This window comes from Pholcus phalangioides, unplaced genomic scaffold, assembly GCF_987345545.1.
Source record: "Pholcus phalangioides strain wild (caught in Gottingen) unplaced genomic scaffold, Ppha-v1.0 ptg000017l_1, whole genome shotgun sequence".
Taxonomy (NCBI): Eukaryota; Metazoa; Arthropoda; class Arachnida; order Araneae; family Pholcidae; genus Pholcus; species Pholcus phalangioides.
The window spans coordinates 22928718-22952657 of NW_028301610.1; the positions used below are offsets into that span (position 1 = coordinate 22928718).

The 23940-nt window shown below is 32.9% G+C and overlaps 1 protein-coding gene across 7 annotated transcripts in view; it reads right to left on the reverse strand.

Moving 5' to 3' along the window:
• The window catches only part of LOC149072557 (bromodomain adjacent to zinc finger domain protein 2B-like), a 339679-nt gene that overhangs the window by 92586 nt on the left and 223153 nt on the right, over positions 1–23940 (reverse strand). For 4 of the 7 annotated variants that reach the window (XM_089247421.1, XM_089247417.1, XM_089247415.1 and 1 more), the window contains 3 exons: positions 11578–11619; positions 7115–7180; positions 1569–1631 (listed from right to left, as the gene is read on the reverse strand). In XM_089247421.1, the coding sequence (XP_089103547.1) occupies positions 1569–1631; positions 7115–7180; positions 11578–11619 (171 nt within the window). The remainder of the gene's footprint in view (positions 1–1568; positions 1632–7114; positions 7181–11577; positions 11620–23940) is intronic. The other 3 variants (XM_089247420.1, XM_089247419.1, XM_089247418.1) reach the window with 1 other exon arrangement.

Consider the following 23940-nt stretch of genomic DNA (forward strand, 5'->3'; position numbering starts at 1 on the left):
AAGAATGTGCGTAAATATTGTAAAAAGTAATCTGAAAGTGTAAATGCATAAAATATATATGGTCAAATCTTGTTAACACAAAACCAAAGGAACAGAAGAAATTACTTCATGTTAACCAAGTTTCATAATATCCAATATGAATAATTTCGGATATTATTAAAAAAATTTTGTATACTAAAATATTTTTATTCTGTACATTATAATTTTATTACAGTCTTTTTGTAAGTAAAAATAATTATCTATTGAAATATTGTCTGAGACTTTCATGGCCGGTGTTAAATAACTTGCAAATGGCCATGGTCTAGGAGATTTTCTTTCTGATGTTTTGCCCACTGTGGCAGGCATCATCTGAGGCTATTTGGATGTAAGTCTCCGCGGCAAGCGATAAAGGCTTCGTACATCTACTGTGATCGACTTTTTCTCTATATGCACTTCTGAGACTTGATCGGCCGCAGAAGAACTGCATTGGTTGTCTTGTGTGGATGTATTGTGCATTGATTGGCTGCAAGTGGTGTCTGGTGGTGATTGGCTGTCGAGGTCATTTTCTCTCTGGCATTCATTGGAAGCACATCTCGACTCCTTATGCCACTGAAGTACCGGGACTCATGTGGGATGCACCTTCATCATCTCTTCCTTTCGATTTATGTTGTGGTGTTGAATATTTCGATGGCTTCTCTATGAAGACGAGCATGGTAGTGCACCTTGGACGATATTACCTCGGTCTTTTCAAATTTAATTTTGTGGCCAGTTTCCCTGATATGTTCTGCAACAGCTGAACTTTTGGTTTTACCCAGGCGGCAGCTTCTTTGGTGTTCCTTTATTCTTGTAGCAGTACTTCTTTTTGTTGTTCCTATGTATACTTTTCCACACGAGCATGAAATCCTGTAGACACCTGCCATGCACAGCAGGTCTCTCGGATATTTTGCCGAGCGTAGCGATTGTGCTAAGTTTCTGGTCGGTTTGAAAATTGGCTTGATGTTGAACTTTTCCAAAACTTTACGGATTCAATCGGTGACCATACATCCGGAAGGTCACCGGTACTTACTTTTTTGAACATGCACATATGCAAAAAAGTAAGTTTTCCATCATGTTATATGCCTATTGTGTTCAAAAAATTATCAAAAAGCATTCATTTAGGTTTTTTCATACATTCACTTTTTTTTTTTCCGAGATTTCATAACATGGTTGCTGTGTGTGTGAAATATTACCAGGACATCTCTAGTAGGAAGGTCATCAGTCTCTAAATCATATTAAACTAAACTAAATTAACCACATTTAGTGAAATTTTGATGATTTTCAACAGTTTAAACCAGTTTTTGATGCTTGTCATGCCAAAAACCAGTTTTTTGACATCCAAACCCACCCCTGCTATAGACCTGAAAAAATTTCTTGATGATTTGAATAACTGATGTTGGTGAAAGCCTAAGGACAAACTAAAATGAACAGAAAAACTCAGAAAAGACTTTAGTCAGGAAAAACTCTATTTTTATTGTTAAATTAAGTCAAACTTGAATCATGAACTTATTCAATGATTATATAGAAAGATGACTGATATATAATACAATTACCATTTTCTTTTCCCGATTGATGCGTTTTTCATACATTATCTCCTCTCTTTTCCGTTCCCTTTCCTGCAGGAATGTGAAAGTATAAACATTTATTTATTTTATATGTGTGGCAGTGGTTTCTATTTGATAGGAGTTTGTGATATTTGATTTAACTATTTCATAAGTTATATACAGTGGATCCTGCTTATAATGTTCCCACTTAGAAAGTTTTCCTGCTTTGTATGACTTATTTTCATGGTCCACGCTTTAAATAATACTCATTGATATTTCCTGTTCAAAGGATTTTCCCGCTTACAACATTTTTTATGACAGTTTATTGAAAAAACGTTATAGGCAGAATCCACTCTACTCATATAACCATAGTTTAACAAGTCAAATGCGAAAAATACATTTTTTTTTTTAGGGAAAAAAAAAGAACAAAAATTTTTTATAGACGGTTTATCTAATTTCATAGAGAGCAAAGCAAAAAGGGGATTTTTAATTTTTTTTTGATAAATTGTATAAATAATCACTGGACATTAACTGATTAAAACTAAAGTTAATCTTATGCAAAGTTTCTGGTTCGATACTTTCCTTTGAACCAGGAGAAAAAGTTGTTTTTTTCATAACAAATATTCATAAAAATTTGAAAATATTCAAATATGATGTTACTGTTATATATACTGATCAAAACATTTTTATCTCTGACAAAAGTTGTCATGTGTGTATTTTTGTAATAGATCAAATAATAAAAAAATAAGATGGCTTTTTGAGGACAAATATTGTATTTGTTTCTTTTTTTTATGTACAGTGGAACCTATTGATAATAGACACCCATGGAACCAAACTTTTTGCCTGCTAACAGAGAGTGCTTGTTTTTACATAGTGAAATACATTGAAGTTCCGTTCCACAGGCTTCAAAATTATCTGTCAATGGAAGGTGTCAGCTAGCAGAGAGTAACCATTATGGGTGTCTTCCACTGTATATGTAACTAAATTGGGAAAAAAAATCCAATAGAAGATCAAATAAAATTTATCATGTACAGTCAAACTTTTGATATCTCAAAGTAGTTTTCATCTTTTACGTAACATAATGTCTAATTTGGTTAATTAAATTTTATAGAGGATTTGAAGTTGAAGAAAAACCACATGATTTTAGTATGAGTAAACACAGACTTTCTGGAGAAATCCTACAACCTCTGACAGATTCTGCTTTAACCAAAGTTGTTAAACAATAATTCAAAAAGAAAGAACAAACTATGGTTTAGAAAAATTCTTACACATAATTATAAAAAATAATTTTAAGAAAGTATATTTTCAGCATTAAAAATATGTATGTGTACAGTTATTCCCCCAACTTGTGCTATCGCAATTACAAAAATTTTGAGTTAAATGATTTTCTGTAAAAAAATACACATTTCTCAAATTTAAGCACAATTACAGGGTTATTGCAGAGATGGTAGCAATTATTTGATGATAATCAAATAAGAATTGTTTGGTCAATCAGAATGCCATATGTAACAAAACCATGCTGATTTTTGACAGACTACGGTATAATCTCTTAATGATGAAAACTTTTGCCCAATTTAAAAATGGAATCTCAAGGCTTGTATGGCATCTTCAATTTTCATAGACTGTTGAACCAGACAGTCTATGAGAATGAAAATAAATTTTTGTAGACTGGTTTAATACCTGAAGTCTATCATCATTAACCAGTATTAAAAAAAATTCTTTTAAAGTGATGTTCACTAATGACAAAATTCACCTGGTCTGCAATTCTAAATTTAAACCACATATACATATATTAAATGATAATTATTTTCTTTAGTCTGTGACCTTCGCTCATAGAGGTGAAAATTGTGTTTTCAGCTTATTTTTCTCAATGAGCTTAAGGTGCTGTCGAAGCATTCATAGCGCTAACTACACATGACTTTCATTTACCCAGACTTTAAGGAACACAGACTTTTTTCAATAACTGACTGCAAATACAAAAAGAGTTAAACATTTATGAAGCCACAGAAGACTACTATAGACTACAGTAAGACAGTAAGTACTGTAGTAAGAAGAAAAAAAAAGGTGTTTTAAAACTTTGGTTCCAATTAACTAACTAGTGTTTATATGTATTTGCATATAAAATTGTACCCTGACTTATGTGGTCATTGTCCATCCCATGTATTGTAACTTCTGGGTTTATAGCATATAGGTATTGTTTTATTTGACTTTTACGTTCTGACTTGAACATCCATGCTGTCTACTGACATATGCAAAGGGGTGATGAGATCATGATGTTTTTTTGCAGAAAAAACAGTAACACTCTCCCTCCTGGCAATGCCCATCCGCATGGGCCCACTCAGGCATGGCCTGGGAGCCTCTAGAGTGGGAGAGGCAGCTATAAAAATGAGATCTGGTTCGAATTTTTGACATTAAGCATGTGAATTGGTGGAAAAGCATTTCTAGTTAGATAGGGGTCTCATAAAATCTCTTTGCCCGGGGGCCCATGATGCCCTTAAAATGACCTTGCTTCTAAGAAAGAAAAAAAAGTCAAACTTCCCACCTTTTGAGGAAATTCTGTGTGGACAGGATTTTTGCTGTATGCATCATATTGATGCTATCATTCTGTCTAATGAAACAACCTGAGCAGAAGTGTGGTCCTGACTGAGACCTCAAGTAAGAAAGGTTTTGAGGTAAAATTCAAAATAACTACTTTTTTTGAATCACCTATTATCACTACCTATTGCATGCCAAAGTTTACATCAGAATTTCGAAACTTTACATGCTCTTTCTATTGGGATTTATTATTTAACAACTCAATTGAGAAAACTTACCAATGTCAATGATTGGAAAAACAAGATGTTTTAAATTTGTAAAATGCTTACCCACCTTATATGGATCCAACAAAAAGGCTTGGATGAATGGTAAGCTATTACGAAAATACTTTGTAGCTCTGAATATAGAAAATTTTGCAATGCTAATTAGGAAACTTTTAACGTTTATTGATAATTGCATACCAGTTTTAATATTGTTCAGCCCAAGAGCATTAAGATTGTATATTACCTGATATAATTTCCATTTCTCTACTTATAGATTAATTTAGTATTCAAAATTTTAGTAAATTTTCATCATGGTCTAATTTTTCATCAAAGTGGTATGCAAATTTCAGCGAGCACAAATTGCAATATACAAATAAAAGTAGATTTCCTTGATACTTTTTGGATAGTTGGCAAAGATTGGAAACAAGTTTTGCAACAGACAATCATGAACTGATTTAGTTAATCAGGATTTCAGCATAATCAAGCAATTCTACAATGATGACAATTCCAGAACAGTGGACTAATGTGGCACCTGACATGACTTATGAAATGTAAATGGAAGATACAATTGGTGGTAAACTTAAAAATCTTGTATTGATGAGAGACATATGCAAGGAGGTGGGTGGGCATAGGATCGGACTGTAACTAGAAGTCAGGATCATTTTTGTTGGAAGGGGGAACTGACAAATAGAAGTTTGAATTTTGCCACTCCCCCTCTATTGTAGAAGTCAATAATGTTGTGATGATTTTTTTATGTGTTTTTGTTTTCCTAAAATTGACAGCCCCTCCTTAAGATTACTTCCTGGGGCAACTGCCTTCTTGCACCACCCTAGTTCCAGCTCTGGCTTAAGTGGCTTGTGTATTGCAAGAAGGCAATCATAACTATATTTATTATTTTTGTAAAAAAATTGAAATATTGCAAAAGTACTAATGCTGTTTTAATCAATTTCTGTTGGTTTAAAATGTTTTTTGAAAAATAGTAACTCAAAATTTTTCAGAAAGAAACAAAAGAAACTTGGCTTATACACGAATATATCTGGTAAATTTTTTTTCGTGCATTCTCTTTGAATTTTGTAGAGATTGACTTTACTTCTTTACAATCTGAGTCCTATAACTCTGTTTTTCTGGAGTTCAGAGTAATATCGATTTTCAGAGGCACTTTGAGACATCAAAGTATGACTGTATATTATAGTATGAAAAATTTTTAGAGGCTGGAGGTACTCTGTACATTTTCCAATAACCAATACACAAATTATGACATATTATATTAGATGATATAATTTTATTTTTAATCGTACTTGAAAAATAAAATCAAGAAAGTCCTTTTTGCTAATGTGATTAATGTGCAATAAAATAATTTCTTCATACTGTGTCACACTTCCACAGAATAAAAAAATGATTGAATAAGCAGTTTCATTCCTATTTATACCAACTTATTTCATGCAAGCTGAAATTTTCCTAACCTAGACTAACTTAAACTTGATTCAACTGAATTTAATGTTTATAGGGGCCGTTCAAGTATTGTGTCAGCAACTTTTTAGCTATTTTTGACCCTCAGCAAAACTCTGACCCCTCCCCCCCCTTGTCAACAAAATTTCGTCAGCACTGCCCCCTACCTCTTAACACATACTGGTAGGATCAGAAACGTACGCGGGAGGGGCATAGGGGGTTTGTGCACCTCCACCCCCAGGCGAAAAAAAAATTTTTTTAATGTAAAAAACATTTTTTAGAAAAATTATAATTTCGAAATAAAATATCTTTATATGTTATTATAATCTATTTCTGTTAATTTCAATGCTATTTGAAAGCTAAGAACTTGAAATTTCTTTTTAAGGCATTCATTGAGACCCAACCTAAGTCATGTATGGTAGACCCTTGACCCATGGACCAAATGTAGCCTTGAACATTATCTGATGTGGCTTGCAGCCTCAAACCCAATTTTGTAAAAATGAACTAAGCAGCACATTTACAGACAGCTTAAATTACTTGTGGCACAATTCCATAGCATTTAAGTGGCTCATGGCACATTTTCAGATCACTGAAGTAGGCCAGTGGCACATTCAAAGATCACTTAAGTAACCCATGACACAGTTCCAGAACACTTAAACGATCCGTGGTACATTTAGAGATCCCTTGAGTGCCACGTGGCACAATTTTAGAGCACTTAAGTGGCTCCCAGTGTGATTCTACATTGCTCATGTTACCTGCAGAACATTCCCAGATTATTTAAGTGATCCGGGGCATAATTACGGATTACTTGAGTGATGCGTGACACAGTTCCAGAGCACTCGAGTGATGCATGATACAGTTCCAGAGCACTTATATATAAGCAGCCCAGAAATATTTCCATAGCACTTAAGCAGCCTGGACACATTTCCTGAGCACTTGAAAGATCCGTGAAACATTTAGAGATCACTGAAGTGACTCTGTAGGGGATTTATCATTAGGCATAATGTTAGTTTAGGTGCCCACAAACTAGCGAAAGATTTTTCTCGTTTTTGGCACACCGAATAAGATACCATTAAAAATATTTCATATTTTCATAAAGGGTGGTTGATGACATAAGCATCATCCAAAGCCCCTCCTCCTTGTCATCAAAAGTCAGCAAATCAGAAACCCCCTCCCCCGTCAATGCTGACATAATACTTGAATGATAAGAACAATTAAGAACATAAAAACAATAAGAACATAAGAACAATTCACGAACTGTAAAAATGATATTAAAATATCATAACTTTTTGATGAAAGAAAGAATACCTCCTGTTTTTTTCTTGTTTCAAGGGCTCGAACCAATAACATATGCTGCCTCCTCCTTTCTCTTTCCTATCAAACAATAAAAGATAATGATGGAATCATTATTGAATAATCTTCAAGCCACACACTCAGTAATAGATTGATGCATATAAGAATAAAGTTATACATGATCAGAAAATAATAGAGTAATATTCTGAATCTGAAATGATATGACTATTGATGAAGATTTACTTTTCTCTCCTTGCTATTTGAATTGCTGCTCTCCTGAAAAATTTTTTTACACTGATGAATTTATTTTGGCATGAATTAATCAAACTCTCTACAATATTAATGTTATAGAGAAGCCAAAAATTTATCCAGGCTTTTAATTATCACTTTAACATGTAATAAAAATTTGGTCAATGCACTGAAGTCAAGAATGTTTACCAGCCACCTGAGTTTCTCAACTCTGATTTTTTTCTGGCTTGCGGATTGTGACTTTACAAACTGATATTCTTTGTGGAAGTGAAAATCAAAAAAATTTCTCATGTTGTAAGTAACATTGAATTATATGACATGATGTCGCTCTCCACTTGTTAATGCAAGATATACAGAAAACTGGATGTTGTGAAGATATTTATTATTTTCACAACATCCAATTTTCTGAACATCTTGCATTAACATTGAATTGTCAAAAATTAGTAACTGGTAATCACTGATTAAGTCACAGACAGAAATACCAAGACCATATAATAAGAAAACACATACATACAGTGAAACCTCAATATAATGATACTATTAAAATGTCGTTGCAGAGAGATTATAGTTATATTGAGAGAAAGCCATTTAACATTACAAAATAGACTTTTCCAAACAAGACTTAGAAAAATATTGTTTTAGAGGGATTTATCGTTATATCGAGTATTGTTGTAGTGAAGCTTCACTATATTATGAATTCCCTTTCCCAAAAAATCTATGATTTGAATTATACAATCCAGTAAGTTTCATTCACTAGGCATTCACCATGTTAAAAAATATGTACTGTGCACTACAAAATTTCAGATCACACAGTTTATGAGAAATACTAATTGCAACACCATAATTTAATTACCACACGTATTGGGGTACACATATTTTTTGTTTCCAAAATAATAGAATAAGGCTGCACACTTCATAGATCACATAATAACAAAAAAAATATACTGTATAAACCATTGAATACAAAAAGTTTAGACAAAGTTGCATTTTCTGCAAAATAAAAATTATTTAAAATCTAGTTGAATGTTTCTTTTTATTAATAAGTTCATAAATGTGGGTATTTATTAAAGGCATTGTCTAGAATTATCTGCGATGGACTTGGACTAGAAGTTATTTTGATTTAAAGCTGATTTATTTTTGTCAGACGACTTTTCAAACTGGTATCTCAATTTATTAGATGTATTTGCATAAAACTTTCAGAATATTTGCAGTTGGACACCCACAAAGATCCAATATAGTCAGATATACCTAGAAGCCACTACCAAAGCCTCCTATACAGACTAGTAGTATCTAGGAGGCTTTGCCACTATGCTCTACTCTGATGTGAACAGTCCCAGATCATGGCATGGTTGCCCCCCCCCCTTACCTCAGAGTAGTGTGTAGCAGCCTTTATAGACAGAATTGAACAAGCTTGAACAATTCCTAACACTTCAAGAACTTTTGTTTTTTTTTTAATCAGCAAATGAACTTTCTCAGTGTTACTTTTATCACTTTTTGGTACATAAGGTTTTTATGGTCACTTTTGAGCATACGGCAATGCTGTTATTAAGCTCTTTCTTCAAAGGGAGCCATAGACGTAATAACCTTTCCAGTGACGAGTTAACCAAAATTTGCGACGAGTAAGTAAGGGTTTACTAACATTGCTATCTATGAAAGTTAGCTGGGACTGAAGAAAATGATGACTTAACTGAACTGACAACTTACCAAGGTTTTACTGTAGTACTTGTAGCATAATAAAATAAATTTAAAACAATATAATTTTTTACAACAGAAAAGTTTTGAGGAGGTTCTGATATGGCTAGACTCTGTACCAATTGTGAATCTCTGTGATTATGGTACGAAAGACTTTCTTATATTTTCTATAACTAAAATTTTTGATAACTTGAAATAATATCAATTTCATGAGACACTTTAAAAATGAAAAAAGATGTAATTTAACATGTAAGATGTGTTAAATTCAAGAAAGTATATGTTTCATTCACAAAAGAATGTAAATGAATGTATGTTAACATGCATCATATAATTTTATGGTATACAAAGTCACTTGTAGAAGTGACTAGTTATGAAAATGTATTTATGTAACAAAAATAAATAAATGAGCAAATGGAAAGATTTGATTTAAAATAAGATTGGCTTCATAAAATCCTATATAATGAAAAGTGTATACATGTATGTATTGGTGCAAATAAATGGTTCTCCAGACATACTTCTCAGATTTTGTGGTTTAACTGCATTAAAAAGACTGCATACTAAATATACAGTTGAGGTTTGTTTTTATGAACCTCTAAATTGGTTTGTAAAATCAAAACTTTATAAATGGGAAAGATCTTAGGAATAGTACATTGCATTGACATGGGCTTTCGTGACCATGGTCTTTCATTTGGTTCTAATGTTTCGTCCACAACTGTGGCCAGGGGTAAAGCCAGAAATTTTGTTTGGGGGGGACCAAAGTGATAGAACAATATATTTGGCCACCTTTTTCCCTTTTTTCGGTCATTTTCTCACATTTCTGGGGGAAACCAGACCCCCAAGTCCCCCCCCCTCGCTACGCCCTTGACTGTGGCGGTATCTACAGAGATGAGTCTGGTACTATCGCCTTCCAACAAGGATTACTTCTTATCAACTTTTCCTGCTTCACTTGATATAGAGAGATAGACAGATTTTTTTCTCAACCCAATATATGAAGGAAACAGATATTTTCTGGACATTATGCCGAGTTGAACTTGGAAAGAAAAGTCATCTAGTCTCTGCTGGGACTGGAACCCAGGCCCTCTTGCATGCTTGCCTGGAATGCAAGAGGACCTGGGTTTGAGTCCCAACAGAGAGTAGATGACTTTTCTTTCCGAGTTCACCTCAGCATAATATCCAAAAAATATCTGTCTCCTTCACTTGCTATAGTTTGTTGTGATTGGCTGGATCCCTCATGCTCATTTGGAATGGGCTGAGAATGTTTACTATTTTGTGACTGGTGGAGATCTATTAGATATCTATTGCCGGGTATTCTCAGCGGGTGTACCCCAGTCGGTGTCTATAAAATACCATGCTCATGTAGCAAAGTGTATATTGATGCCACCAAAAGAAGCACAGCCACTGGACTGAAAGAGAACCAAAGAAATTGCAAACTAGGACAAGCAGACAAGTTTACTGTAGTCGAAAATGTATTAACAAATGGACATGAGATGGATTTAGAGAAGACCACCATGATTTCATCCTATGTTCACTACTATCCCTGCTTCTACAGAAAAGCTATAGAAATTTATAGGTATTAGAATAACTTCAACAAAAGAAACTTCAAAGATAAATCCAGCCTGATTTCTAATCTTTTCACATGAAGAAATTCTCTCAGAAAATAACCTAACAATAGATCTCCACTGATCACAAAATAGTAACTGTTCTCAGCCAATTCTGAATGAGCATGAAGGATCCAGTGAATCACTACAAACTATAGCAGAGTGAAGCTAGAAAAGTTGATAAAAAGGGCACCTTGTTGAAACGCTGTGGTACCAGACTAACCTCTGAAGATTGCTACCACAGCTGTGGATGAAACGTTGGATTGAAAAAGAAAACTACAACCTAACAGCCTGGTATAAGTCTTGATTTTCAAATAATATATTGTTTGGGACCAGAAGATTAACGTGCATGTTCATAAAAACATGCAGTTTGTAAATTAGAGGTTCGTAAAACGCAGCATCAACTGTAGTCATATAATATTAATACTTTTACAAACAATTTAGACATTTTTTAAAAAGCAGTTTAAACTTTTAATTTCACATCAAAAAACAAATTAGTAAAATTTCATAATGCAAAATTATTACGTTATGCAAAACAGTTAATGCAAAGTAATTTTCTTGGTTTTTCTGTTTCAAATTGACAAGGTGTGACTGTATATTGCAATCTTAAACCTATACTAATTTTTTCTTGAATAGAGATCAATTGAAGTATGTGTAAAAAAATCACTCTTTGTTTTTCATACTTTGTACTATGAAATTAAACTTTTAAATGTTTTATCTTACTAAACAAATTTATCTCTTCAAATCTGATAATAAATATAATCTATTGCTTGAACAAATGGAAAAAAAAATGCAAACGTTTATACAATGAAACAGCCATAAGCATGACAGTATGCAAAAAATTTAATAAGCTCTCCAGTACCTCACCATTGAATAAAAGAGCGTATTAGGCAAAGGGAACAATGAAGAAATAAAAACAACCAATTAGACAGTACATACCAAATCAACCATTAACAGCATTTCCCTACGCTTCTGCATTTCCTGAAGTGCATGAAGGATAAAAAAAAATATAATTGCACTCATGTTTGCTACACGAGAACTGCAATTGCATTCATGGCAACTTGAAATGAAATTACTTTTAAATTCTAGAATTTGTATTTAATATCAGGTAATCACATAAGTACTAAAAAGTGGACATTTTTGTGTAAAAATGTTGTGGTTGTAAAACCTGATCAATTATAATGGTTAAACACAGTTCACATTTCTCAAATAACTATTCTCCTAAGTTACATAAAATGTTTAACAAAGGCAAAATACAGTGATATCTCAATACAATGCAGACAAAGAAAAAATTATTGTAGAGGAGTTATTGTCCTGTCATTATTACACACCACCATATATATTCTGTTGTTGACATTTCCTAAATCAACATTGTTAGCACCACCAGATAATGCAATTATATACATTTATTGGCTGCAAAAATTATAATTCATCAGTTAACTAGTAGAATTCAGATGGAGGGTTTCACCCTGCTAAAGAGTTTTTCACATTGCCAATTCATTTTTCACACATCAAGAAGAAACAGCAGCAATTTCATTGACACTTTCCAGAAAAATGTGGTATAAAATTTATATATATATCATTGAGCAGTTTCAAAATCTCTTTAAAAATATTGTTGTAGAGGGTTCTATCATAGTAAAGGATATTGTATCAAGAAGAGTTTAGCATTGGATTAAAGGTAATTCTTCAAGCAAGATTTGAAAAAAAAAATGTCAGACGATTATTATATTTTGAAAATTAGAGAGCTTGTGAAATTGACAAATCAGATGAGTCAATTTGGTAAAAAGAAAATGCCTTCAGAATGGAGTGTGATTATCCCAAGCAACAATACAGCATCTGCAACAATGTTGTATGATATCAATGATGGCATCTGTGAGCTCAGTAGCAGGTGAAAGCTGTTGTTCCTGCAAAACTGCTGTAAGCATGGCAAGGGTCTCAGGAGGAGAACTAAAAGCAGCAAAACATCTTCATGGAGAAATGCTTAACAAACAGAACATCACTGACCCTATGTATACTGGCGAACTTTATCAAGGGCATCAAGTGAGCAGAGGACATATATATATATATACACACACTTATACTCAATGGTTATAGAAAAAAATAACAGGTAGGTGTGTTTGAAGATGGAGAGTGACACGTACATCCACATGTTTTACTTAAAAATTTCCATTTTGTATTTGCATTGTTCTCTGCTCACTAGATGTCTTTGAAGATGATAATTCTGAAGACATGCAATTTGAATAGTATGAAAAAGAACTTTTTATTTTGGCTTGTGAGAAATTTCAATGAAATTTGACTGGTTGAGAAGAGATTTTACAACAGTTTTGAGACAGGCTAATCTCTTCACTCTCCTGCTAAGCAATATCTGTAGGTTTATACTAATGAACTTGATACTGACATCATTGGTTTGTCTCATCAAAATCTTGAACCTTATGGACGTTAACTAAACTGGGTGATCTTACATCCTTTGTCTGTAGGCCCTGGCTATTACTATCACAGTTTGTGTATGAGTTATTGTTTCATTTATCTCAATGAGATCTTTCTCTCTCTTTCTATCCAAAGATATCATTTTTTTTCAATATCTGCTTGTGATTGTTGAAGAAATGTTTCAAAATTATGATGAATTGTTCACTTTAAATATAAGTGCTCTTATAATTAATATATTTCTTTATCTGTGAGCTCTGGGTCTTGCTGCCATAATGAATGAGATGCTAGTAATTTTTTCACAAGATTTATCAGTACATACAATTTTGTTTCTATTGTGTGTGTGCATGCAGTTAAAAATATTCTCCAAATAATAAATTTTTGGCTTCAACTGATCCTTCATCTGTAAGCAGTAGACTTTGCTACTGTAATAAATGAGGTATTACTGGATTTGTCCTTACAAAATATATCTGTAGATAACAATTTTTCTTTTTTGCATGCAATTTGTTTGTGATATACTTATCTTTTTGTGATATACTTCCCTAAAATTTACTATTTAATTGTTTTGTCTATGAATTTTAATTCAGTTGAAAGAACAGAGAACCTTATATAGCTATCTTTTAACATTTATTTCATTTTAATCATAGTGGGAGTTCATAAGCTAGAATATTACAAAGTTAACTGGAATGGTCTGAAAGTTTCTCCCTTTTCAACCCTCTTGCCTAAAGAGGCAGTCTGCAATCTGAAAATTATGATCAACCAGTAGATTGCAACCCTTATTTTAGTCAACCTCTACAACATTTTTTCAGGCAATTTTTTTTCGAAATGTTTGCAATAAAAATTAATTAAAGCATAAATTGTGATGATGTGGGGGTAAAAATGTGGAATACAGTTCGTTTTTATCACCATGGGTTACTTTTTAATACCATGTTTCTTTGCCAAAATAGCACCTGTAATTATATCATACATTATGGTTGATATTTTGTGAGCAAAATATTCATCAGCAGCTTGCCAATTAAATTTGGTGGCTGGCACCTGATATAAGAGATGCCGATGGGGAGAGCTAGTATGTCAAACCTTGGCCTATGGTCAGATATCTCATGGGTGTTCATAAATTCATATCGTACGAGGTATTAGAGAATGATCGTTCTTGCATATTTTTGTGTTACTCAGTTTTCTGTCCAGGTATTTCATACAAATCAAATCAAATTTTTACACCTTCACCCATGCATAAAGATTTAAAATTAATTTTTGTAGCTATGATGCCTGTACGGATGATTGAGAACTTACATGAATATCAAAGATTAGAATAAAAAAATATGACATGAACAGAAACATAAAAAAAAACATATACAACATAAAAAATGAAAATTATGAATGTTAAATGAAGAATGTAATTATAAAAATAAACAAAGAGGAAACATGCACACACAACACAAAAAATACAAAATTGTTAATGTATGACGAGAAATGTAAAATAAACAAAACATTAAATTAAAAATAATAATAATATATGGGGGGGGGGAAATTAAACTTTCACATGTTTTTAAAGTAAAAGGTGTATTCATGTAAAAAAAATGAGTTTATCAGATTTATACAATTGTCATGAGAATATAAGAGTATCCTGGGTATATAAACACTGATGTAAAGGAGCTGAGAATGTTAGAAGTTTGAGAACCATTGTATAAGAAATTTTATACATAATGTTTAGACTGAAAATTGTACCAGAGTTGTATACAATATTGGATGATATAATAATCCTGTTTGGACTTCCTGTGCAATTATTTTTACTTAATAATTCTGAAGTAGTAATTTATCATTCATCAGAACACTGCAGAATATATTTGTAATAGTCTTGAATATATACATAGTGAATAGGGAAGTCCCTTTATCCTGGAGCAACTTGCAAACTGGTGATTCTGGAAGCATACTTCTGGGTGGAAAAAGTATCCAAATAATGTGTAGACCTCTGATATGTCATTCTTATTGCAAAGGAATTATCAAAATAAAAAAAATTAACTTTTTATTTGGTCACCCTGCCTTAAAAAGTAAAATTCAAAAAGTTGTTACCCAGTCTCTCCTGAGCTCAACAAAAATATTCCATGTTTACATGGCCCCAACAAGGGTGTGGCTTATAGAGTCTGAGCCCTGGGGCCCGGAATGATTCTCATCATTTTTTTATTTTTTTGCTCTATAAATTCATCTTAAAGGGGCCCATGAAAGTCTGGTTTAAGGGCATGGAAAAGATTCCAGCCTAGGGGCCCTGCTCAAGGTTGTATAGAGGTTATGCTTTTAAGTGCAATATTCATTTAGATATTTTAATTCCAAAAATCACTGAAAAATAAATAAAAGAACCACATAAACTAATGACAAGATTATTCTATGCTTCACATTTTTTTCTTATTTTCAGTGATTTTTGAATTCAAATACCTCAGTGAATATTGTGCTTAAAAACACTGAATTTTTTGTTGGGTTCAAGAAAGACAGGGAACAACTTTTTAATCAGAATTTTTAGGACAAAGTGACCAAATAAAAGTTTTTTTTTTAATTTTGATAACTATACAATCCCTTTGCAAAATTAATGATGTATCTGAGTTCTACACATTACTTGGATATTGTTTTCAATTGGGAGTATGTTTCTAGGATCAACGGTTTGTGAGTTATTCCTGGATAAAGGCACTTTCCTATGCACCCTGTATATATATATACTGTATATGGACCTGTGGTTCAGTGGTTCTCAAAATGATTTTTGCAAATTCAAGGGGCATAGATATGAGTCAACTATAATTATGTGTGCCTAAAGAGTTACTTTGAGATGTTTTTCCCTATTCTATCTCGGGTTGCCTTTAAAAAAAGTTATTTTGAAGCCTCAGAATATGTCAATATCTGATAAAATTTCCATCTCTTTTAGGTCATCAAGAATCATTTTACATTTTCCTTTTTGACTCCTGACATGGTAAAGAATAAGCTATTATGTATTACAGATTCTCAATGGTGAAATATAAAGAAAAATATTTGGTCCTAATTTTTTGGTCCAACAATACCTTTTCTTCATCTCAAAGGACATTTTAATATCCTTAGTAGTCACTCCCTTAAATATGATAAATATTTAAATTATGGATTTGTGTCTAAATCAATAATGAGAAATGCCCTCAACATGTAATTTGTTTGAAAGTGTTGCCTCAAGTGTGTGTGCAATTAAAGGAAGAGTTAAAAGTTAAAATTCCAAGTAGGTAAGCTTAGTAGTACATCAATACCAGGGTCGTAGCATGCCTTCTTGGGGGCCCCTTGAAATGGTTGCAAAATAAGTGTATATTTTTTGTGAGGTCCCCCACTTGGCTCGGGGCCCCAGGACAGTGCCCTAGTTGTTTCAACCTAGTCACGGCCTTGGTTATTACCCCAACTTATGCTGTTCTGAGTTAAGCAATTTTGCAGTTACATAATTTACTGTGAGAAAACTTATATTCTTTAAATTCAAGCATAACCATAGAATTACCGTTGAGATAGTAAGAAATTATTGAGTGGCAATAAAGGGACAGTTGTTTTTTTGAATGATCAGAATCCCATATTTAACAGATCTATACTGCTTTTTAAATATAAACTGGCAAAGCTGTTACAGATGAAACCTTACTATCATTTTAGAGGTGTAATCCCAAGGCTTGTATGACATTTGCCATTTTTGCTGACTGGTCACAGTTTCACACTTAGTCCACCATCTCATTGCCACTATTATTTTTTTCTAATGTGGTGCTCATTAATGACAAACTTCACCTGGTCTGCAACTCTAAATTTCAACCACAGATGTATTAAATGATTGTTATTATCTTTAGTCTGTGGCTTCCACCCCTATGGGAGAAAGTGTGTGTTCTTGTCTCTAAATACCAGCAACTATCTTTTTTCTATAAACCAAGGAATTGCTAAAAAATTCAAAGTGCACTACACATGACTTTCATTTGAAGTAATTTTATAGAAAACAGTCTTTTATGAAGACAGGATTTGTAGTCACAAGATGAGTTGAATTTTATAAGGCCATAAAAGAGTGCCTTGGTAGTACTACCACAATGACAAGGGGAAAAACAGGGGTTTTTACTAAACTTTGGTCCTAATTAACTAATATTTGTATGAAAAACTGTTCTCTGACTTGAGTGGCCATCGTGAGTCCCACCTGTTACATAGCTTTGGGATATTGTCACATATGTGCATGTATTTAACCTATTAACACTAGAACCATGGAGTTGGTCAATTAGACACAAATTAAACTTCGTTTTCATTTATCTCAAATACTTAGATGCAGATATTAAAAATATTTCGTGACTTTTCATGATATCATATGAATATTAATTCACGAAAATTTTATCATCTTCACATTTCGTGTTTCAGAGCTATAAGCACTTATACCTAGAACCGCGGTTTGGGTCATTTTGACCCAACGCACTATTCTATAGGAAAAAAGGGGTGTATAATTTTCTTGAAAGTGGTTACCCTTTCTAAACAGTATTTGTACATGAAGATAGTGAAGAATAAAGATCTTTCAAGGTCAAGGCCAATTCATTATCAGAGCAGATTATCTTTTTTCCAATTTAGGAATGGCAAGTAGAGCTAAATGTTTTTTTTTCTTTGTAAACATGAATTCTTAAAATTCTGATGAGACTCAATGAAGATTTTGAGAGAATAAAAGTTTAACTCTAAAAAAAATGCGTAGGTGAAATTTCTGTAGGCAAACGATGTCACAGAAAAAGAATAAAATTCTGGCTTGCACCAAATACGTTTTGTACGGATTTCCAAACCTTGGGAAGTATCAGCGTCCAATGAATCTCTCTGTTTCAGAGCACATAGTGATGCAATTGATCAAGCATTTGAGAACAAGGGTAGAAATGCTTCAACAGACACCTTTTTACACTACACTGAAGCTGGCTCAAATGCTAAAAGTAAAAAAATACGAGCTTAGTAGCAACGAAATCGAAGAGTAATATTATCTGACGCAATAAAGATAGTGTAACTACAGTTGTATGGAACAATGATGCCACAATGACAATTTATCAAGGAAAGAATCACATAAGTTTTTCATTATTCAGCACGCTTCATCTGGCAGTCGATATTGGCAGTAGTAGCGCCAAAAAGCTTCCACACACATACACAGAAGCTATTTCACGCTACAATTCAACAAAGTGTAATGATTGTAGTTGTAGCAATCAAATACCCAGAAAATGTTCGATGAAGGTGGCATCACAGACGTTTCCTACAACATCCTAAATCCCACTATAAAAATATTCCTGTATTTTGTATAGAACAGTACAGAAGGCCAGAACTATTTTTTGAAAGCAGTTCATCTAAAATCTTATTGAAGAGATGCGTTTCCTCATACGTGCTGCCCTTGCGCAAAAGAAAACGTTCGTGTGCTCTTGATTATGTAACTGTTCAAGAGCGATTAAAATAATTATAATAATAATAATAATAATTAAAAATAAACGAGTCTGTATATGTCAGGTAACATAAAAATGTTGAAACAAAACTGTTAATTTTTGCATGGGATGTGCAACTTCAACCTGCGGTGAATGTGCAAGAATAATGAAAAAAAAAATTTGCTCAACTGCTCATCATAAATTCCACTTATCAGTAAGAAATCAATATTTATTTGATAGAATCATATTACAGACTTTTTCATACTCAATACTCAATTTTACATGCTTATTTTACATCTTTGTCATATTATGGGATTACTGAAAAATGTTTTTGGACTGAACAGAGTAAATAATATATGCTAAATCTTATTTTTACTGAATTACATCATTTTTTAGCTAATTTTGAGAAGCTTATTTTATATTCATAAACAAATATAGTTTTCCATTATAAATACGCAATTAAACAACATTGAATAAGAGTAGGAAAAAACCCAGGGACCGAAAATAAATTCCTGTTTTCACTATGAAACACCATTTTTTCACAGTTTGGGTCAATTTGACCCAATCCGCGGTTCTAGGTATACTGAAAGTGCCGTGGTTCTAGTGTTAACTGTGGCATATGTTTCAGAAAAATGCATCAAAATAAAAAATCTTTTTCCCCCATTTGATTTCGTGTATTATATCAATAAAAAAAGATTTTTAAAAAATCCAATTTGGTCTTCACAGAGAAGAAACACAAATTTTTCTTGTCATATAAATAATACTCATCTAATCACAAATATTGCACTTTTCAGTAGCCTGAACTGAGTTCAGGCAACACAGGTAAGGGATTAAAGATACTAACAGTGAACAAATGGATGAATAGCAATGGGAAACTGCAGTTATACAATGATTAGGATAAGATACCTGTGGATGACAGCTATTATTCATATTCTTCATAGAAAATATTCATGAATACGAGAGTAAATCATTGAGGAATCTCTCAAGTTTATTCCAAGTAACCTGTATCATGTCTACAAATCTTTGATGCATTACTGTCTTATTCATTTAACTGTAAAAGGTCCGAAAATGGAATATTTTTTTTGATTGAACATATTTTAGATTAAAAAAAACAACTCGAATATTTTTGGCTTTTCATCATACAGTATATATAAGATGAAATAAGGAATATTTCAAGTTAATTTGAAATTTTTGAGTTGTAAATTATTTTGGCAAAATTATGAAATTTGCCATTTTCGGGTACCGTATATACTTGTGTATAAGTCGAGTTTTTTGTGAAAAAATTCGTTCCTCAAGTGGGGGGGGGGGGGGTCGGTTTAAACTCTGGTCAGTTTTTGATGAGAAAATATCGACCCCCACAACCAGTAGTCATTTTTGTAGCAGTGTTCAAGAAACCAGCTTTATTAGTATGGGATATGTTCAAACCCCACAGAATGGATAATGTCAAAGCCGAGGACAAAGAAATAGAAAACATCATTGGCTTTGATACCAGGTGGACTAACGTCAATTGTACAGCCTTTAAATGTGAGCATCAACAAGCCTCTCAAAGACTAGTTGAGGAATTTGTGGATCGAATGGATGAGTTCCGATGATAAAGAAACTACAAAAAAAGTGGTGCCTTGAAGAAACCTGACATTGACCTAGTTTGCCAATGGGTGCATGAGGAGTAGAATTCTGTTTCCGCCGAAATTATCATCCGATCCTTCAAAAAGTGGTGCATCAACAATGCGATGGATGGAACTAAAGATGTTATCCTCTTTAAAAGTGACAATGGCGATGAGACAGCCCAGATGAAGATAAAACAAAAATGCCGCACCCCCTATGATGATCTGATGGATTACGATAAGCTTGGAGACTTAGAAAAAATGGATTAAAAAGTTTGAATCATTTTCTATTGTAAATTTCCGCAAGCTATTAATTTTGCACTTTACTTTATTTAGTTGTTTGCACATTATGGATAACATACTATTATGCAACTGTAAATTTGCACTATCAAGGAAAAACTAGGGCACTATTAAAATTTCATACTACAAATGAACTTATGAAGGTATACTAGGTATACTGAAAGTGCCGTGGTTCTAGTGTTAACTGTGGTATATGTTTCAGAAAAATGCATCAAAATAAAAAATCTTTTTCCCCCATTTGATTTCGTGTATTATATCAATAAAAAAAGATTTTTAAAAAATCCAATTTGGTCTTCACAGAGAAGAAACACAAATTTTTCTTGTCATATAAATAATACTCATCTAATCACAAATATTGCACTTTTCAGTAGCCTGAACTGAGTTCAGGCAACACAGGTAAGGGATTAAAGATACTAACAGTGAACAAATGGATGAATAGCAATGGGAAACTGCAGTTATACAATGATTAGGATAAGATACCTGTGGATGACAGCTATTATTCATATTCTTCATAGAAAATATTCATGAATACGAGAGTAAATCATTGAGGAATCTCTCAAGTTTATTCCAAGTAACCTGTATCATGTCTACAAATCTTTGATGCATTACTGTCTTATTCATTTAACTGTAAAAGGTCCGAAAATGGAATATTTTTTTTGATTGAACATATTTTAGATTAAAAAAAACAACTCGAATATTTTTGGCTTTTCATCATACAGTATATATAAGATGAAATAAGGAATATTTCAAGTTAATTTGAAATTTTTGAGTTGTAAATTATTTTGGCAAAATTATGAAATTTGCCATTTTCGGGTACCGTATATACTTGTGTATAAGTCGAGTTTTTTGTGAAAAAATTCGTTCCTCAAGTGGGGGGGGGGGGTCGGTTTAAACTCTGGTCAGTTTTTGATGAGAAAATATCGACCCCCACAACCAGTAGTCATTTTTGTAGCAGTGTTCAAGAAACCAGCTTTATTAGTATGGGATATGTTCAAACCCCACAGAATGGATAATGTCAAAGCCGAGGACAAAGAAATAGAAAACATCATTGGCTTTGATACCAGGTGGACTAACGTCAATTGTACAGCCTTTAAATGTGAGCATCAACAAGCCTCTCAAAGACTAGTTGAGGAATTTGTGGATCGAATGGATGAGTTCCGATGATAAAGAAACTACAAAAAAAGTGGTGCCTTGAAGAAACCTGACATTGACCTAGTTTGCCAATGGGTGCATGAGGAGTAGAATTCTGTTTCCGCCGAAATTATCATCCGATCCTTCAAAAAGTGGTGCATCAACAATGCGATGGATGGAACTAAAGATGTTATCCTCTTTAAAAGTGACAATGGCGATGAGACAGCCCAGATGAAGATAAAACAAAAATGCCGCACCCCCTATGATGATCTGATGGATTACGATAAGCTTGGAGACTTAGAAAAAATGGATTAAAAAGTTTGAATCATTTTCTATTGTAAATTTCCGCAAGCTATTAATTTTGCACTTTACTTTATTTAGTTGTTTGCACATTATGGATAACATACTATTATGCAACTGTAAATTTGCACTATCAAGGAAAAACTAGGGCACTATTAAAATTTCATACTACAAGTGAACTTATGAAGGTATACTAGGTATACTGAAAGTGCCGTGGTTCTAGTGTTAACTGTGGCATATGTTTCAGAAAAATGCATCAAAATAAAAAATCTTTTTCCCCCATTTGATTTCGTGTATTATATCAATAAAAAAAGATTTTTAAAAAATCCAATTTGGTCTTCACAGAAAAGAAACACAAATTTTTCTTGTCATATAAATAATACTCATCTAATCACAAATATTGCACTTTTCAGTAGCCTGAACTGAGTTCAGGCAACACAGGTAAGGGATTAAAGATACTAACAGTGAACAAATGGATGAATAGCAATGGGAAACTGCAGTTATACAATGATTAGGATAAGATACCTGTGGATGACAGCTATTATTCATATTCTTCATAGAAAATATTCATGAATACGAGAGTAAATCATTGAGGAATCTCTCAAGTTTATTCCAAGTAACCTGTATCATGTCTACAAATCTTTGATGTATTACTGTCTTATTCATTTAACTGTAAAAGGTCCGAAAATGGAATATTTTTTTTGATTGAACATATTTTAGATTAAAAAAAACAACTCGAATATTTTTGGCTTTTCATCATACAGTATATATAAGATGAAATAAGGAATATTTCAAGTTAATTTGAAATTTTTGAGTTGTAAATTATTTTGGCAAAATTATGAAATTTGCCATTTTCGGGTACCGTATATACTTGTGTATAAGTCGAGTTTTTTGTGAAAAAATTCGTTCCTCAAGTGGGGGGGGGGGGGGTCGGTTTAAACTCTGGTCAGTTTTTGATGAGAAAATATCGACCCCCACAACCAGTAGTCATTTTTGTAGCAGTGTTCAAGAAACCAGCTTTATTAGTATGGGATATGTTCAAACCCCACAGAATGGATAATGTCAAAGCCGAGGACAAAGAAATAGAAAACATCATTGGCTTTGATACCAGGTGGACTAACGTCAATTGTACAGCCTTTAAATGTGAGCATCAACAAGCCTCTCAAAGACTAGTTGAGGAATTTGTGGATCGAATGGATGAGTTCCGATGATAAAGAAACTACAAAAAAAGTGGTGCCTTGAAGAAACCTGACATTGACCTAGTTTGCCAATGGGTGCATGAGGAGTAGAATTCTGTTTCCGCCGAAATTATCATCCGATCCTTCAAAAAGTGGTGCATCAACAATGCGATGGATGGAACTAAAGATGTTATCCTCTTTAAAAGTGACAATGGCGATGAGACAGCCCAGATGAAGATAAAACAAAAATGCCGCACCCCCTATGATGATCTGATGGATTACGATAAGCTTGGAGACTTAGAAAAAATGGATTAAAAAGTTTGAATCATTTTCTATTGTAAATTTCCGCAAGCTATTAATTTTGCACTTTACTTTATTTAGTTGTTTGCACATTATGGATAACATACTATTATGCAACTGTAAATTTGCACTATCAAGGAAAAACTAGGGCACTATTAAAATTTCATACTACAAATGAACTTATGAAGGTATACTAGGTATACTGAAAGTGCCGTGGTTCTAGTGTTAACTGTGGTATATGTTTCAGAAAAATGCATCAAAATAAAAAATCTTTTTCCCCCATTTGATTTCGTGTATTATATCAATAAAAAAAGATTTTTAAAAAATCCAATTTGGTCTTCACAGAGAAGAAACACAAATTTTTCTTGTCATATAAATAATACTCATCTAATCACAAATATTGCACTTTTCAGTAGCCTGAACTGAGTTCAGGCAACACAGGTAAGGGATTAAAGATACTAACAGTGAACAAATGGATGAATAGCAATGGGAAACTGCAGTTATACAATGATTAGGATAAGATACCTGTGGATGACAGCTATTATTCATATTCTTCATAGAAAATATTCATGAATACGAGAGTAAATCATTGAGGAATCTCTCAAGTTTATTCCAAGTAACCTGTATCATGTCTACAAATCTTTGATGCATTACTGTCTTATT